General features: G+C 30.8%; 1 protein-coding gene across 9 annotated transcripts in view; it reads right to left on the minus strand.

Moving 5' to 3' along the window:
* Positions 1-1,706: 1,706 nt before the first annotated feature.
* LOC124362720 (protein Malvolio-like) overlaps positions 1,707-20,545 on the minus strand; it is a 93,068-nt gene continuing 74,229 nt past the window's right edge. For 6 of the 9 annotated variants that reach the window (XM_046817451.1, XM_046817442.1, XM_046817445.1 and 3 more), the window contains 3 exons: positions 14,329-14,409; positions 9,541-9,614; positions 1,707-3,110 (listed from right to left, as the gene is read on the minus strand). In XM_046817451.1, coding sequence (XP_046673407.1) covers positions 3,059-3,110; positions 9,541-9,614; positions 14,329-14,409 — 207 coding nt within the window. In that variant the 3' untranslated portion in view covers positions 1,707-3,058. Of the gene's footprint in view, positions 3,111-8,286; positions 8,372-9,540; positions 9,615-14,328; positions 14,410-20,545 lie in introns of all 9 variants that reach the window. The other 3 variants (XM_046817444.1, XM_046817448.1, XM_046817447.1) reach the window with 3 other exon arrangements.

The raw sequence follows: 20,545 nt of genomic DNA on the forward strand, positions 1-20,545 counted from the left end.
TTCCATTTATTTATCTAATATCTCTTTTGTCTTTTATTTAAATATTAACCCTCTCCAGGTCAAATTACTACAACACGCTTCTGGTGCTACCAGGCAGAGTTGATTGGGCACCTCTGCTGTGGGAGAAAACTTTCAAGTGTTTATTAATAAAAACTCTATTCAAACAAAACTGTTAAATATTACACGTAGTTGTAAACATTATTAAGCCTATGAGGTAAACAAAACCTACATTTTCATACAAGAAATATTTGTATTGTTGTATATTAAAAAAACAACAGTGCATGTCTTGCATAGTGAACTGTCAAAACAACAACATGTCAACAAAACAGTAGTTGCAGAAAGTTATAATAATGTAGAGCAAAGATAGGAAGGGTTGATTCAAAACGAATTTTAAGTTTAACTCCATTTCACCTTCCACTTAGTGCAGCATCTGAAGTCTTAACGCTGTGACAGACTTGACACTTGAAATCTGGAATAACATTCATTTGAAGAGATCAAACAGGACCTTCAGTGGAAGGTGACATGGAGCTGAACTTAACATTCATATTGAATCAACCCTTTCCACCATTGCTCTATGTTATGTGTAGAAAACTCAGTTGCTCCACTGTTATTTGGGATTGTATCAGAAACATTGTAATGCACTCTACTGTACACCTGATGAGACAATGAGAACATCAATTCATCTGGATTACATTCGTTTGTAGTCTAGGTATTTCTGATGTCACAACAATGTAAAGAGTTTGTTTTGAGCTTCTTCGTCGCAGACTGTTTTGCATCTGTTCAGACGGATGTTGACTCTAGATTCCAGGAGACAAGTCTGTCACAGCGTTAGACTTCAGACGCTGCACTAAGTGGAAAGTGAAATGGAGCTAAACTTAATATTCACAGTTATAAATAGTTCCAATAATTTTATAAGACAGCAAAAGAAGTTGAAGGAATCCATTGTGATAAAAAACGACAAAATCACTGTCAATGAAGAGACAGATAAAATGTTTCATATATTACTAATAGATAGGCATAAAAAACTGAATGAATGAGGACCTTAGGATAGGATGTGGATGGTTTACAATAAATTACCTTTGCCAAAGCACAGAATTTTGCAAATCTCAGACTCTGTCATGATCCAAGCCACACAGAGATTGGTCATCCTTTTGGGATCTGTAATTCGTAGAGATTGGTTACTCTGATCGATCACCATCTTGGGATCCGTAACTCGTAGAGATCAGATCTCCTCGGGATCTGTAACTCCGTGACGATCTGACAGTCTTTTGAGGTATGCCGTATGTTACACCATTTCATTCACTCATGTCGAAGTTTGTTTACTTCAGTCAGGTGTTAATGAATGTTTTTAAAATTTTAGTTTAATTACTGTCTGTGTTTATTTTACCCTTTTCTACTGCAATAATGCAAAAATATAATTATATCTTTTTTTTCTATTCTGTAAAACATAGCTAAACTGCTTACAATTGATATAAGGGACAAAATTAGAAACTACTAGGTAGTGAGATGGTCTCAGAGTATTTTATAGATAGTGCTTTAGATTTTTATGTAGTCTTAGCAGCGAAAAATATTCACTGAAGTAGGTTAACAAATAAACAAAACCGTTTATATTTGTGAAAACTTTCCTTAACATTTTTGGCAATTTTTGATAGGTATTGGGTTTTTAAAACTCGGAGTATTACATCCAGGGTAACAAGACCATAATAATAATTTTACTGCTTTATTGTTTTCACAATGCTATAATTATATATTAAAATAACATCTGCTTAAAAAAAACTACAATTTGTAACAGCCACATCTTTACACAATTGTTATCAAATACCTGTACAATAATATTATTTTCTCCTAAAGAAAAAGAGACATTATTTTATTTGTAAAATTAGCTTGTAAGTACATCTAATTTACAATTTGCTACCTTATTTCTTCATATCTTAGTTGAACATTTAATAGTTACCTTCTTATGAATAATGTTTGTAACAAAATACCTGTAAACAAAATTTCTGTTTCGATCAAAGTTATAGGTAGCAAAAAAATACACAGAAACAAATCTCAGTGAGGAAAATGAATTAGAAATGTGATGTCATCATTAGGTGTACAAAAATGAGATCAAATAAAATATCAAACATTTATTTACAGCCCTGTAACTGGTATGAATTCATATTTAAATATATAACATTTTAAAATAAAATTTAATCTTAAAAATTAATATAAATATACACATAGAAAATAGAATAGTATTTTTAAATCGCAGGAAAGAAAAATGTCATTTTTGTAAAATTGCTGTTTGCTAGAATGCCATTTTCTTTTTTATATTCCACGTAAGTAAATTATAATATACTATTTTCACAATTACTGCAAGTATATTGTTCTGAGAGTTTGTATTTATACAATTTAAAACAGAAATTACTAAACATTTTTGTTGAGGACATTAGGCAAAAACTGATTGTGAAAAAGATTTTTTTAATGAACTAAAAATGCTATTTAATTAAAATATTCTTTAACAATTCTGCAGATCAAATAGCCCAACAATTCACTTTGGTTAGTTTTATTTTTATTTATCTCTGGTGAGTCTTTAAAATACACTCATAAAGCCATTTATAGACGTATTAACAAAGATTATCAGTAAATACTGATGTTTCTTTTTTTAATGAGAGTGAATAAACTTTGATTACATTAAGAAGTTCTTTGATACGCCCTCTATATAATTAAACTCCTCTTCTTTACTCAAATTAGAATGTAATCCAATATATGTGTTACTGTTTCAGAGGATGCTTTTTTACTTTCACTCTATCTCCCCTTTCTAATTTATTTAGTAAGTCTTCTTCTTTCCTTAATTTCAATTGCACTACTAAAATTATTTCATAACAACAAAAATGCTTTTAGCTTTAACTTTCAACGATTTCAAATACTATTTGGTTGCTATGCAGTTAAATTATACCATTGACTACCTACACTATATAATAATACACATATACAAAATAATTCGAGGACAAACGGTCAAATATCTACTAGGCACTTGATATTTATCAGTCGCAAACCTTCCTCCGAGAAGGTGAGGTTAAAGCTTGGCATTGTCAAACTCGTTGTTAACTGTATATTTGGGAACATGCCTGAAACATCAAAAATATATATACAAAATGTTTTACATTATTGGTTACAATCTTTGTGATTTATATGGAAAAAAGGTTAGACCCAACAAAAAGATGAAGCAAAGCCTTTCACCATGTAAGTGCTCACACAGTTTCCATAAAAAAATTGGAATTCTGCTATATAAAACTAAAAAGGTATTGTAATAAACAGTCTAACATAGGTTAACTACTTATCTTCCAAAGACTGCAATAGTATATTTTTTAACAGCTACCACAAAAACAGCCTACCATGTCTTCATTAATATAACTCTTATACTCAAACTTGAGTAGTTGTGATATTTCTTTGACTTTGATAAAACAACATAAATTAATTTAAACAATTTTGGTTTATGATTTTATAGTTTGCTATACAAAATCACCACACCCTGGTATAAATTATGTCTATTTTTAGGATTTAACTAGAATAACTGAAACCGTTTTCAAAGTAGTTGTGTACAAATTATTTGCATATTTCAAAATTTCTCTTAATACAATATACTGTGTTATCCCATTGGTCCAACTGATTTTTTTTTTAGTGATGCATGAAATAAAACTACCAATTTGGCTAAAAATATAAGGACCTTTTACTGATATAATTTTTTTGAAAACAGTTTATAGTTTTAGATTTAATTTTTTACATTTATTACAAATATACATCCTAATTATAAAATGCTTTTGCTTGTTTTATAGGATCTTTATTTTTAACTTTAATGTTATTAGAAAAATTATTTTCAAGCAATAACAGTTACTTTTTTTATTAAGGAGCTGCTTGAAATTAAAACAGAACTACTATACATTTTGATTTAAAGTAAGACTCATCAGGAGAAGTTTTTACTTATTCAACATGACACATAGGACAAAGATTTTGTAGTGTTCATGTAGAATATTTACTGAAGGGTCTAGAAGCAAAACCTAACAAATGACAAACGACAACAAATTTTGAAACTTTTGTTTATTTATAGGACTTTTTCCTGCTAAGTTAGCTGCATACAATAGTAAAATTGAAAAGAAGCAGGCAACCACAACTTTTCCAGAGGTTTTCAATGTTAAAAAGTGGCCTCATTAGAGCTCTGATTTGATCATATGATATAAAACAATAAGGTTGATTGGGCCAGAAAATACCCCTGTCAACGCGACCCTGAGGATCTATCTAGACAACCCATGTCATCTGGAGGTTCTTTATAAATCTCAAGATGTTCCTAAGAGCTAAAAATCCCACCTCAGCAGGTTTTACAACCATATTTAGTAAAAGTTCAAGATGCGTGTAAGTACTGTTTGAATACATAAAAAAAGCCTGATTGCCTGATTTAACAACCACTTCAACATGGCCACTTTCATGCTACTTTTGCCATTATGGTGCTGACCTTCAAGCTTCTTCAGTTGCAAAAACACATGGCCAATAGACCAGTGCTGTATGGCATAACGTCAAATCATTCTCAGTAAAATGTGATGAGATCTTGCGTTACCTTTTGCCGTATGTTGTCGAGCATTGTCATGTAGAAAACTTTTTTTTTGTTTCAGGGTTGTTTGGAAAGTAAGCACAGTTCACTCACTGGAGGGGATAGCACGACAATTGTTGCATTACCACGGACATCTGATCAGTTGCTATTTACTCATGGTCCAGTGAAGGTTGTATATGCGCTAGTATGTTTTCTGCAGCTTTTCGAAATGTCTTCTATCATTGAAGTCCTGCCAAATGTGAAGTGCATGTTGTAATATGATTTTTCACATCCGTGCAGTATTCAGTAGCAGCAATTCACAGAGAACTTTACACTCTGTATGGACCGAAAGTAATGAGTGAAGAGTTATTCATGAATGGGTTAGATTTTTCAAAGAGCCAAAGAAACATCAAAGATGGAGAGGAGTGGCATGCCATCTGTGGTCACTGATGAACTCATCAAGAAAATTGATGGAAAAAGGTGTTAAAATCGACTGTTCACTATCTCAGAACTTATTCATGAATTCCCACAAATTTCCAGGACTGTTAAGTACGGGATAGTGACAGAAAGGTTAGGCTACTGACATTTCTGTGCTCAATGAACCTCACAAAATGTTGTCCGAAACTCAGTGAATTGCCTCTGCTCTTCACTTTCTCATGGGCTACGAACAAGAAGAATAATCATTTCTCAACAGAGTCATAGGTGATGATACATGGGTTAAGTACGTGAGTTCAGAGACCAAAGAACAACCAAGTGTGGAGTCATACGCACTTATCACACAAACCATGTTTTTACTTATTTGCGTAACAACTTAAAATATTATTTATGTGTCATAAATAGTTCTTTATTTTTAATCTTTAATGTTTGAAATAAATAGTTTAACTAGGGATAAAATTATAATCTTGTAAGATAATTTATATTTACATTCATTACCAAGAGCAAAGATATTAACCCTTTGAGTGCTGTAGCGTTTTGCTATATGGTATGCATAAAATGTCGAGCGAAAATGCCTGATTCTGCAAGGGTCTGGTTAAAAATTCATAACAAATTTATTTATTGGTATAATGTCTTGGGTTTTTGTTTTTTTTTTTTTTTAGATAAATATATTTTCTTTATACATATAATACATTGATCACTTATTTAACGTTTTTATACAAATAAAAACAAAATCATGAACAAAAACTTTAAGAGCAAAAACGTTTAGTTTTTTATTTTGACACAACTTAGTGTTATTGAAATATTTTATTTTTTAACTTTTAGTTATTCTATCTTATACTCCATTTAATTCTTTACAAAAAGATATATAAACATTTTTTTATACTTATAAATAAAGTTTGAAAATAAATATGAAAATATGAACCACTACAAAACTAGAAATTTTTCTAACCTAACCTAACACTCTGTATATTGTCTACACTGATAATGCTTAAATCTAATGCCTGCAATACTAGGTCTTTATTGTCAGCAATGTTTTTACGACTCATTTTTTATAAATATCACTGAACAAACACAAAAAACATAAAAACTATACAAACGTATTTAGTAAAGTACTAGATGCTTACGATCACCGTAACTCGCGGCCAAGTCATTGTTCTACTTACACAGACTAGTACAACATACACAAACAAAATAATTTGAAGTTACTAACACTACAAACCCATTTAAACTTAAAAACTTTCAATATCATTTGTGAAATAAACAGCAGCGCAAAAAAAACACGTGACGGCCTGATTCTAAACTCGACTGACGCGCTCACTTTACAACCGCTGTAAAAATCAGAATCTAACCAGAATGCAACAAAACCTACATCAAAAGTTACGTTGAAGCCTTTGGAATGCGTATGTATAGTCATTGAGCCAATTTAGATAAATACTATATAAAATATAAGCGTTACTGCAGAAGTCGCTAACAGTGATTCTGGCATTTCTTGCATATAATGCGGGATCGCTGATAGCGATGTTCCGGCACTCAAACGGTTAAATATTAATAAACTGTAAAGAAGACCTTTTTTCATTTCTACTAGAAAATTCATACCAAAAATTCAATAGTGGTTGTCAGATAATAGAAAATATGCGGGAATAAGGTTCAGTAGCACAACAGAGCTGTTCAACATTGCAGTAAGGAACGACAACGTTTAGTTCAGTTCATTTGTCAAGGGCTGAGCGGTGTAAGACAAATTACTGATAAGACCTGTTCCGAACTGAACAGTGATCACAAGTTAACCTGAGATGAAAGAAGAGCTATGAGAAAATCACAGGTAGTGATTTCCGTTCCATCACTATTTTAAATAATCATAAACGAATGTAAACACAATCAATTGTTGCCGTAATGGCATCTGTGTTTTACCAACAGATGTAGGTACACTGTGTACAGGTGTACGACAACGTCCACAGTATTGCAGAGGATGTGGAATTTAAAACGATACCTAAAAATTTATACCTTATATGTTTTTTTGGGTCCCTGTCAATTAAAAACAAAAATCGACAAAAAAGAAAGCTTGTAGCAAAAACAGATAGCTAAATGAGTGAGAAGTAAATTTAAATTGATATTAAGCTTCCTGCTTTTATTATCAAGCAAATTAATTTAAGGCCCTATTTCTCTGTTTTCGACAGGCTCTAATGATTTTGTAAAAATAATCCACAAAAGTATGTTGAGATATTTTAGCAAAAAGTGTTTTGATTCTCCTGAAATATTTTCTGTTTTACATACAATTGGTTTTACTTCTAGACCCCTTATATAAACAAATAACAGAACTAAAAATGTCATCTTATTAACATTTGAAATAATATTATAATATAAAAATAAAAGACCTGAGTCATGAATTTATTATTTTTTGAAACAACGAGTAATACATTTTTTTGTGTTTTACATCCTAGCCTTTAGAACTAGGAGAAAAGAAGACAGTAATAACTGCTACAAATAAACAATAACACAGTACTTGTAAAACTGGCAATAGAAACTTACAGAAATGTTGTAAGCAAGGCTGTAATTTTAGATGTAACAAAGCGCTAACAGCTTCAGAAAAAATGCACTGACAATTAACACCAAAAAACTACTTAAAAATACAACGATTTTGTGTTCAGTGGTTGTATATGTAAATGGCCACAACTCAAAAAGTATGCAGAAACTGTATTGTTACACAATCTACTGGGATAAATTGGAATTACTGCCAAATAATACATCGCAAACCCAAGGTCCGGTACACGCTACAATTGCATGAATAATACTCATGAAACTAACCTAATAAGTTCAGATAAAGAAATAAATAAACCAAATGCGCAAATGTTTTTCATTAAAAATGTTATAATGTAAAAATAAATACTAATTATAAAATTATAGAATATATTCTATTTGCAAGACCACAATCCTATCTAAACTTCCTAAGAATATGCGTTATGGATTTTCAGCTAATAGTCAATCAAATATAGCTTCTAGACTATAATTTTAAAACTCAATTTATACGCAGTTTTACTTTAGTAGCTCAATGTTGAATGAAAATTTTAAAATATGTCCTTAAAACTTATACAAAAAAATAAGTATATCGATCTAGTTTAAAAAAAAAATTACACCAGGCATACATTTTTGCCGTTCATTACAAATAACAGGTTCAAAATAAAATACAAACTGATTATATTAAAGAAAAAGACAAAGCTTGAAAGTAAGAAACACTACACCATACAGGATAGACAGACACAGAGAGTTGTTAGTACAATACGTACCCCAGACCAGCTGAGTGGTGAATACAGATAATGAGTGTGCTCCCCAAATCATGCATTAACACTGCAAGTAGGAATATCTTCATCACTACATCAGAGGGAAACAATGAATATAGTTTAGTATGTAGATAGAAGAACAATGTTACCTAATAGCAAAAGCCAAGGAGAAGCATTACGTGAAATCAACAATGTGTGAACCCTCATAGCAGTTCTAACTCCCATTTAATTCTTTAAAGCATCATTACCTAATCTATGAAAAACGTATTAAATAAATAAAAAAGAAATAATGAAACACAATAATTGAATAACTATTTAATATCTCAATAGATATATTTTACTTTTGTATTCTACGAGTATTACCTTGTATTACTTAAAACTTTAAATTTTGGAAAGCTAATAAATCAATGTTTAATAGATGTGCTCATTACCAAACTTGCAATGGTACTTTTAAAAGACTTGTGGTAAAATGGCAAAACAACAAAAAAATCTACACTTTAATTTAACAAATTCACTGTCTAAATTTACAGTAATGGCCATATTTGAAGCCCACAATATTATCACTGTGCTGTGCAGTAGTTGAAGTGTGAATTATCAACCACAATAAAAACTCTAATTGTGGTGGTCTCCCGACACCAAACATAGACTCTTTATAACTTGACATAAAATTACTATAATTATAATTGTTTTCAGTATAACTTCTTTTTTAACAGCTAGTTTATTCACAACATTATTAGTAAAAGCAATTAATTTGAATAATTTACAATTTCAGTTTAGTTTACAGTACCAGTCAAGGTACATAAAGACTTTTGGTATAAACATTAAAGCTTTAATAAAATTATATTATAAGTGATAAAAATTAAAACAAATGCATGTGGATTTAGAAAAAGCTCTAGAAAAATAAGATGTACTTTTTAAGACAAACTGATTTTTGACATTTATATTGAAAATTTTACATAATATGTTCACAAAAAATATTATAAGCTAATTAATCATATTATATATCATCGTTAATTATTATCATTCACTTTTGCATGTTATAAAATTTAGATTTATAGTGGTGTTAAATAGTTATAGATCTAATTGATGGGAACAATTAGATTTCTCTGCTACGTGTAATATGGGTTCACATAATGACATACTGTACTTGACTATACCACTAACTCAAAAAGCTAATCAATTCTTTCTATAATAAACAATGAAAATAAAATTCAGTGTTTTTATTAAGATGACGTCATACATTCACACAAATGTACCAACCTTGATAAGAATGCTGTATCTGTTTCCAATTGAAAATTTGACGAGAACTTGTTTCCAAAATATTTTACAGATAACTGAAAAAAAATACAATTAGTTTAACATATTTATTTAAAATGTTGGCTTATATTGAAATATAAAAGCAACAGTAATAATTTTTTACTTTTATGTACTTTATAAGGAATATAGATAATGTTATTCTAAACTAGTTAAATTCTAATATTCTGACTTTTACATCCAAATATATTTTAAACAATAAAAAGGACTGTTGCAATTATTGTCATTATAATAGTTTAAAACACTATCAATAAAACCAGAAATAGAAGTAAAACAATTACTAAGCACACAAAGTAGGGGCTAAAATAAAAAATAGAACGAACTTAACCAAAATAAAAATGTTCATCACAAATTAAGTAAAATAAAATAAATTAGATGCCATTTTTTTTTCCATTTTTATGAGTCTTTGTTGAAAAATATATGTTTTAGAAAGTTAGAGATTTTTTTGTCTTAAAAACATTTTATAATCTTGAAGTGCTGAACTTCACGTTAATAAGCTTACAGTAGTATCAGTGCAGTGTAGTTCTTTATTAAACACAATCAGCTGTGTCAAGTATTTCTAATCTAGAGTTTATGCATGGTTCAATGGGTTGTTTCCACTCTGAGCAACTGGGAGCAGATAGATCATGGGTGACACTGTTTGTTTAGCAAGAACGTTAATAAACAGGAAACAAAGACTTATTTGGCTTTGTAGACATACTTCAAACAACAAAGAATTCTTAAAATTGACACAAATTCGAATGTAATGCAACAACCAATACAATTTACAATAAGTATTTATGTGTCCTTGTTTTAATATGATAAAAATGTAACAACATTGTGAAGTAATATTTATTTTGAATATAATTATATTTTAATGTCTTTATAATGCAATAGAAAGATGAGTACACAGTAACATTTAATTACTGTTGTAAAATAATATACATACTCTATCAGATTCATTCATCTGCATTTATTTCTAGGAGCTAAAATGGATCAGAACACTAAGAAAGTACCTCAGATCAGGTGCAGTTGAAAAGCATTTTTGATTAAAGTCAAAGCTGGGTAAATGCACACACAATGCCATCAATTAATTAATTATCTTTGTTATAATCATCAACAAAAGGGACAATCTGAATAATGATTTTTAAGAGCAGATACCTAATCCTATAAAAAGTGTTAGTTTTGTGCAAATCAAACTTCAAAACAACAAAGCTGTGTGCAAATAATGTGAAATGGCATATAAACTAACGATATATTTATTTATCAGTATATTTATACATACTGATAAATACTTATTTGTCTGAGTATCCTCAAGACAAAAGTTTGCTTTTTTCCTTCTAGGAATCCAATGGTTGACATCAGTGTTGGCTGCTCCTGAAAAATAGAACCTGTTCTGGTTTTTGCACCAAAAATTTTAAATGTGTCCAGAGAGGAGGCCAAAAACCAGAGAGAGAGGTTTGAAAGGACTATCTATGGTGAAGGGAGAAAGGGTCTGTCTCTTAAATTGAGAGACATAACTAAGGGTGGGAAATCTTTAAAGCTGAAACCTCTAAAAATAAATATTTTAAAGCCATTATATATAATAAAATAAAAATGAATAAAAAAGGAAAGGAATTTTATTCCATTGAAGAATTAATGGACTGTAGGAATGTTGAGTATATCTCTATCTAATTAGAAATCTTATTGTATGTGATTAGTAATTGTATCTTGTTTGTTTTTTATACATAAGTAATACCACTGAGTACCACATTAGAAGTCTGATCGCACAGTACTTTGTATTCTTGACTCTTGAGTATATACTGTGAAATGCTGTATATGTATTGCTATATCCTGTTGTTTTTTTATTTCATTATGTGTGACTTTGTTAATGCTTGTAATTTTATTTATTGCGTATTTATTAGGTAGTTAACATTTTAATTATTCTTAATTAGTAGAATTTAAATGTTTTTTATTTAAATTACAATGCATATTATATGTAGTGTAGGTTAAATAATCTTTTACAATTTCTATTGTACATTTACTTGTATTTGATGGCAATAAATGACTATTGTATTTTATTGTAATATTTTAATAGAAATTTGTTTTATAACAATAGAAAAAATATTTTACAAAACAATATAATAAAATGTTTAAATTATTTTTGTTTTGTTTTTTAATTGTACATGTAATTCTAGATCAATATTATTATGTAATGTATTTATTTCATTTTGTATTTTAGCAGACGAAGTCAAGATGCTAACCATACGCACACAATGTGTGTTTCGTTTTAGATCTTTGACAGGCATAAGAAGCATGCACAGCCTGTTAAGACTTAGTGAATGCAAACTACTTTTTCAACAACAGTGAAAATTTTCTTACATTTTACTTGACTTTTGTGAACTATAAAATACTTTACAAGATTAACACAGTTTTATTTTAAATACATTTTATTTGTATTTGACATTTTGAGCAAAATCTAATGTGACATATTTATCTAAGAAGGTTAATGTTATGAAAAATGTTGAAAAGCTTTTGTACTTAGGTGATGAACTAAGTATTAGGTATTATATGAACTATAATTTATCTTGGTTACAACACAAGGCATTCAGTTTCTGCCATAAATTTTTAAGACACAACGAGGTGTGTTCAAAAAGTAATGGGAATTTTTGAATTTTTGGGATTGTTGAGTTTATTATGTTAGCACTCATGCTCCTGAGGTATAATAACATTTCCAGCTATTTTCATTGTTTAATTTTTCAGTTGCAATTGCTAAGACTAGACATGTCATATGATATCAACGATTTTCGTCTGATATAAAAAAAATAAATCAAAGAATTTGTAACAAATTTTGTGTGAAAGATGTTAACCAAGGCCTATGGTATATCTGCAATGATAAAAATAATGGTTTAAAAGTGGTATAAATGTTTCAAAGATGGCCGTGAAGACAGTGAAGTTGACGAACCCTCCGGATACCCCAGAATATCAACAACTAATAAAAACGTGAAAAAAGTGGAAGAAATGGCTATGAACAATTGGTGCATTATGATCAGAGAAGTCGCAGATGTTGGAATATCAATTGGCTCGTGCCATGAAATGTTTTCAAATGTTTCGGGCACGAAACATGTAACAGCAAAATTTATTCCAAAATTGTAGAATTAAAAAAAAAAAAAATTAAAACAGCAGCGAATGGAAGTTGCTGAGGATTCACTAAATCAAGTCAACGGCAATGCAGAATTACTGAAACGTGTTATAACAGGTGACAAAACATGGGATTACGGATATGACATCAGAGCTAGGGCTCAACCATCCCAGTGAAGGCATTCTGGATTGCCAAGACTGAAAAAGGCTCAACAAGTGCAGTCAAACTTGAATGTTATGCCCACTGTGTTCTTCAATTTTAATAGCATAGTGCATCATGAATTCTTCCCTCAAGGTCAAACGGTAAATGAGGAGTACTATCTGCAAGTTCAACACCGTTTGAATGAAGCAAAACAATTAAAAAAAAACCCAGATTTGTGGCAAAATATTTCATGGCTTTTGAACCATGACAATGCACTTGCTCACACTTCATTGTTTGTTCTTGAAGTTTTGGTCAAAAACAATAATGTAACAATACCCCAACCTCCATATTCTCCAGGCATGGCTCTGTGTGACTTTTTTATTTCTAAAAAATAAAACGAACCTTAACAGGTTGTTTTACAAACATACGTGACATTTAGGAGACTGTCTGACCTTGGTATTCAGTGAGCTGGTTATTTCATGATATTTCAATTTGTTACAAACAAGTTTGTTTCTAATAAATCCTAAGAGCAGCTTCAACACTTCATTTGGCTAACTTAGACTTTGTCTGGCCTTAACAGGGGTTTGCAACAGGGCTTGAGGCTAGAAATGATAAATAAATATTACTAACAACACTACGCAGGGGATACAATAATCGTTGCTGTGTCTGATGTTCGTAGTACAGGTATCTGTAATGTTACTTGAATTTTAAACTTTGACTGGGTATGCATATAATCATTTTCTAACGTGAACTGTTATTGTGTAATAACAAATACAACTATCCAATCAATTCAGTAACTTTTTGAATATAACATGACGAAGCTAAGATGGGAAGGATTGATTCAATGCGAATAATGTGTTAAGCTGCTGGGTAACCAAACTGAGCCTAGGTGTCTCTGATGTCGAAACGATACAAACATTTCATTTCGAACGTCTTCGTCATAAAATTTTTATGGATATCTTCAAACAGATGTGGACTCCAGATTCCAGGAGTCAATCTGCATCAGTGTCCGATTTCAGACACTAAGCGGAACGTGAAATGGAGCTTAACACATTATTCCCATTAAATAAAACAATCCTTTATTGAAATAAAAGGATAACTTGTTGAAAATTGTATAATTTTATGGCTAAGAAAGTTTGATTGATCAATGTTCTCTAGTTACAGAAAAGATAAAAGAATTTAAGTAACCACAGTTTGATGGTTGTTCCTAAAAATATTATTCTATTATAGTGTAACCAAAAGGTTTTAAGATAATTCCACATATAAAAATTTAATTTACAATTTTACAAATATTACAAACACACATACATTTACAAATCATAAAATTTAAAATAAGTATATGAAAAGCTTAAAATTTGTGTTAGCTGATTTTGGACATATATTTAATTATAGACAAAAATGATTACCACCAACCATTGTTGCGATAACTAATGAAACCCAATTACTAATAAGCCCCGCAGCCACCACACACGACCAGACAGCTGACAGCTCACCTCTGAGTTTGTTGTCGGTTCTTCGACATGAACACAATTCTGCCGGCCTACTTTATCTGATACCTCACTTGACACAACAGGCTGGTAATAAAATGAGAGTAAAAGATATGAAATCTTGAAAATATTGTGAACTTTACAATTTAATTCCATAATTGAATTAGAGATAAGTTTAATAAAGTATTTAATTTAAGTATTATATTTACTCAAGTTAACTGTGTAACTTAGCACTAATATGATCAACTATTTCCTGGGTGAGTATGTGGCCAATAAATAAACACGAGTAAAAAATACCTTTAAAACATCAAGAAATTATTTAAATCTCTGACAGACACTTTCCGTTTTAACGTAAAATAATTTTACTTTTACTTACAGCAGATTTTAATTAATATTTTATTTTATTAATTTTAAATTATATTTAAAAAATTGCCAAACAAGGTATTTTTACTTACTTTTTAAAACAATAAATTTTATATAAAAAGGGAATACCGAATTGATAAAATATTTTTGACAATGTCAATAATTATGAAAAATATTTGTAAAAAGTTGTAAATTCAGCCCAGATATTGAACTTTAAATTACATAGTAATACAAGTTGAAATTCCTGCAACTTTAAATAATCAATTTTTAGCTTGTTCTTGGCTAAAAATTGATCACAAAAATACAAAATCAAATTCAACTCTGCTATTTACATAATTTTTCTCCAGTTACTGAAGAAAAAACACAAAGTAGCCTAATAATTTAAAAATACTCATGAATGTGGTTGAGATGATACTCTAATAAAATATACTACTTATTGAATTGAATTAAAACAATAAATTATTAAAGCAGTATTTGAAAGTTTAGGAATATTTTTGTGCTTGATAAAGTATTTGGAGGACGTTGAGCTGTTAAATCGCTGTTTGTGTTTTATTAAGCACTGATACTCAAGATCTGCCCACTGGTTTTTCTCAGAACAGTACATGATTCTGTATAAGGCATCCCCTCTGTGGTTTCCTATTTTTTGTTTTATTTGTTCTCTTAGGACAAGAAGCTGATAATTCGCACTTAATCCTAAAAGAACCTTTGCGCTGCTTCTGGAATGACAGGATATTCACGATGGGCATGGTTGGGGGTAGGGACCTCCTCCTGTCGAGATCCATGAAGAAGTGTTTTGGGCATTAATCTCAGTCATATCACCTTAAAAAAAGGGTATGCCAACTCTGTATCGGCACAAAACTCCACAATTTTCCACAAAGGTAATTTACTTTTATGCCAATTACATATTATTTACTATCACTTCTAGTTATTCTTTTTATTGTATAATTTATAAACATTTAAATTACGTGAATAATGAATGTTTTAAGAATTACACCTATGATACCAATAATAACTTTATTGGCAATACATTGTTTTGCCCTGTAATCTAAAATATGTCATTTGTTATATTATCATAAGTTTTTTATTAAGCCAGATTAACAATCAAAATAACATTGGCTGGGTTAAAACATACAATCCAGTCACTTTCTAATAACAATGAAATAAACAGGAATTAAACTAAAATAATTTAATTACATAAATAAGTGAGGTAATAAGAAATAAAATAATACTTCTTAGGTTAACCCTTTTAGTGCCAAAAATAAAATAAAATCCATGTTGAAAAGTGCTGAGTTATTTTTTGTGTGCCAGAGGAATCTGGACAAAAATACAAGGTTTTAGAAAAAAATTTACATACAATTTATTTTCCATCATAAAAAGCTCCTTTTTACTTCTTTTTAAAGGTAAATGAATTACTAGAAGCTATTTAACATTTAAATATTTGTATAATTTTTAAAATAAAAAAAAATCGCTTTAAACAGCAACATTTCCATAGAAACAAAATAAAAATCATGTTTGAGAATTACTAGAGATTATTTTTACTAAAACGCAAGGTTTCAGAAAAAAATTCACTTAAAATATTTGATCATTAAAAGCTCCTTTTAAATTCTTTTGAAAGGTAAATGAATTTTCCATCAGAAAATATAACAACAAGATGTTTATGTAATTGATAAAATCACTTTAGACAGTGACTTTTCTACGGAAACAAAATAAAAATCCAGTTTAGGGTAAAATTGAAGACACTTGGAGCAATTGGAAAATTCTTTAAATATTACTAAATGTTAATGAAAACACTACTTTTCCAAATTGTGTATTTTTGGACGAGACCTGAAGATGAAACCTTTGGGTATATTTCATTAGTTATCATCAGTGCTGGCCAGAGACATAATACAAACCCATTTGGTAATTCTACTACTATTACAATATCACTTTCAGTTTTATTCTTTTGAAATATATTACAAAGGGAACATAAGTTAGACTTATAACATTTGACACAATAACAGGTGGTAGAAAGACAAAATAGTAATTCAGATGTGAAGAAAAAAAACAATCCTTTATCTATTCTCTGTATTATGCAAAATTAAGTGCTTTCAATATAGGTACAGTTGGTAGGCTGCAGGCTGCAGTATTATAAATGGCCACCACGACAATCGAATCATCAATATTCATGAGTATCAAATCCTCAATATTCAGGCTATCTAAAAATACTGAAAACAAAATGTCAAACCATATTACGTAAAAAATATTTCAAATAACATTATAGCCTAACTCTGCTGATTTTATGTCTTAAAAATTGATCTAGTAATGATAAATAACAAACTATCTAGGCTATGTATTTTTAAAATGTTACACCAAAAAAAATGTAACATTTACTTTCTTTTTAATATTACACGGATAAACGTGTGTGATTCCTTATGACACAAAGAACACACGTACACCACCATCATACTTGAATTAACTTTGAATTAATTTGGAAGAATAATGTCGAACTGAATTATGTTATAGGCTTTTAAAATCGATTAGAATATATCAACTATAGAATATAAATACATTTGACCTAAAGATATTCATAATTAATAATTGCCAGCTGATTTTGTTTTACAGAATAACAATATTGTTTAGTACAATCCTATAGTTATTTGGTTCAACATTATTATTCTACATTCATTCAAACAAAGTAAAATCATGTGTACAATATTTGAATAGCTGCCGTTAGAGATGGGAAATTCTGTTATTTGTCTTTAACCTATTACCAAAATAACGTAATCAAGTAGTATTACATTTCAGTAACCCTTTACCAGCCAATCCATTTTTGATATTAGCATCATGTAGGTACTGAATTAACATTATTAAATTGCAAGTATACTGAGTGTGTGTGTGTATGCGTGCATGTGATATTTAACACTTGAAAACATTTTTAGAGGAGTAAAGTAGAATTTCTTAGAAACAATGTAAACAATACATATAAACTAATAAATATGTACATAATTTTATTTTGAGTTATGATTTTTTGTTGCAGCACTTTTAGGACAGGATGCCCTTTTTACCTGCGACTCAGTGTACCTATCGATGGTCATCATCTTGTAGTACAAAAGTTTTTGGATCAGCACAACCATGAACACACAAAGGTAAGAAATAAATAGAGAAGTATATGATGTTTTTACTCATAGTAGAACATCTATATTACAAAATAATTGGAACCAAACCCCCTCCTGAATAATTGTATTTGCGACATAAATTTACTTAACATAAATAAACTTACTTAGCCCTTTTCTGTTACTGATTTTACCTCATTTACATCCTCCTGCGTAACAATTTGACAATTTTGGCTGAATTCTGTATTATTTAATAACTTGTGCTACAATATTTTATTATTTTATTTATGTTGTTTATTATACCTCTGACATTTAAGTTTTACTGTTTTTAAAAGTGAAAAATCTACAAAATATTGCTTTGACACTTAGATAACTATAAATAACAGAAAGTTATTTTGTCATAATCTTAAAAAAAATAACGGATTTTGCTGGAGTTGTTCTCTTGCATAGGTTCATTCAATGAAGTTATGCATCTTCTTGGAGCTTCTGATGTCAATAAATTCAAGGAGGTTTGAATTTGTTATCTTTTAGAATCCTCTAAACAGTTAAAAAATAATTTTACTGAATTCTTTGTGATGAAATATGGAGGTATCTCTTGAAACGAATTATGCTGCTCGGTTTGTTTGGCTACTATAGATACTACACAGGTGCTCTGAAACACCCTGTATATAGATTTTATTTCAGTACCATTGTAGTGCTAGAAACAGATTGCTCTTAAATTCTGTACAATGTAGTATGCTACTTGAGTACCAAGTACATCAAAATGCCCACAAAGCAGAAAGCTGTGGATGTGCTGAACAGTGGCGCACCCAGTAATCTTCTCTGGGGGGTGTTCAGAACACCATGCAGATAGATGGAAGTATGGAAAACCCCCCTAATCAATAGGGGGATCCGGGGACCCTCCTTTGGGAAAATGTTAAAATATTAGGTCCTAAAATAGTTATTTTATAGTACTTCTGAGCTAATAAAATGAAGGCAAAGATCAGGTTTGTGTTTTGTCCTTTTTTGTTATAATACTTATACGTTACATAAATAAATGTAATATTGTAAATCTCATTATTTACTAAATAGGTATATTTTCTCTCTGAAGAATTTACAGTTCTTATATTGTATTGATCAAGAATAGCCCTATATCGATACCGATTTACAGTAAGAGTCTCTCCATTGTTACTTTCAAAAAAGTATGATCCCACTATACCCCTCCCATACACAGCGCACCAAATGGGTACACGCTTACTATGCTAGGGCCCCTCTACAACAATATCAGGACGTTTAAATGCAAGGAAATGTGTTCTCTGCTTGTTTGTGAAACCATTAAGGTGTACATGACATTCATCTGTAAACCATACATCACTCAGAAACTCAGGTTCTTCATAGCATATTGCCACATTGAAGCACAGTACTTAACTCTGGCTAGTTTGTTTTTACAGTTCAAAGGTTGTCCAGTTTGCACCCTGTAGGGAAAACCCAATGTTTTTGAACATTCTTCGCATTGACGTATTGCTAATATTCAGTTTAAGAGAAGCTCGCATTAGGCTTCTTTTCGGTGACTGTAACACTTGCTGTAACACTCTTTCGTGGTTTTCATTTGTATAGGCAGTAGTTGGGCGACCTGAAAAGCCCTTTCGGTGTGTCAAAACACTACCTGTTCTTCGAAATTTTTTAACAATAAGAATCTCAGCATTACTAGGCGGGTTTTTGTGGAAATGGTCCTGAAAACGTAATGCAGTGTATGAAAAGCTTGGACCAGCACGTCCAATTCCGTATGAGCGAAAATAATGCTCTACGATAAAAGCTTTCTCTACTGTTGTTAGCACCATGTTAGCAAAAACTAACCTCAAATAAGAAAGAAGGAATGAACACGAAGCCTTTGCAATACTCGACAATTGAATCAGCTGATCGAGAAGGCAACTACAACTGATTCAGTTTCAGTACTGTTTATTATGGCTAATACTATAGTATACAACTGTTATAACTTTATCTAGACTGTTAATGCTCTAACGCAATTCTTTGTGTTTGGCCAATCACATCTTAACCCTCTCCCGCTCGCAAGGCATGAATTGGCACGGCCATCACATAGCCACTGCAGGTTAAACGGCACAGATCGGCACGCACTGCTTTACCCACTAGAGCAGATAAGTGCTGCTCTTGAGTAGCAATATTTTGTACTACTACGTTGTTTGCTATCAGAAGACCATTTACTTTCCTTTTACAGTAGATTTATTCCATTATTTTGCTATTTTATTAGTTGTGCGGAAACAATGGCGGGTTGTAGTCGTACACTTTCGTGACAGTGAAATCGATCTCGTTATTAGTAGTGATTGCGACGATTCAAGTGAGTGTAGTGATGTACCAGAGCCTTGTGAAGTGGTTGGTGGCATTGAGGATGTAGTCCGGAGTGATCACAGTGGCAGTGGCAGTGACAGCGAGCCAGACAATGACCTTCACCAAGTAACTGTGCAAGAAACAACCCCGCGCCACCGGCGCTCAGCTGTCCGTGTGCCCCCTCCCTGGTCTCGTACAATCAACTTCATTGAACCAAATATTTTTGTAAAATAATTAATATATATATATTAATTATATAGTTAGTTACAATGACAGAACATGTGTAAGTTGAGGCGCCGCGTATTTTGACCGAGCGCGATCGGCAGAGCGAATTAATTGAGGTTAGAAGCACCGTGAGCGCCTGGAAACAATGCTAGCGGGAGAGGGTTAATGAACATATTCAGGTTTTTTTTTTATGGCAAGCTTCAAATTCTTTCATGTAA

The sequence above is a fragment of the Homalodisca vitripennis genome, chromosome 5 (genome assembly GCF_021130785.1).
Source record: "Homalodisca vitripennis isolate AUS2020 chromosome 5, UT_GWSS_2.1, whole genome shotgun sequence".
Classification (NCBI taxonomy): domain Eukaryota; kingdom Metazoa; phylum Arthropoda; class Insecta; order Hemiptera; family Cicadellidae; genus Homalodisca; species Homalodisca vitripennis.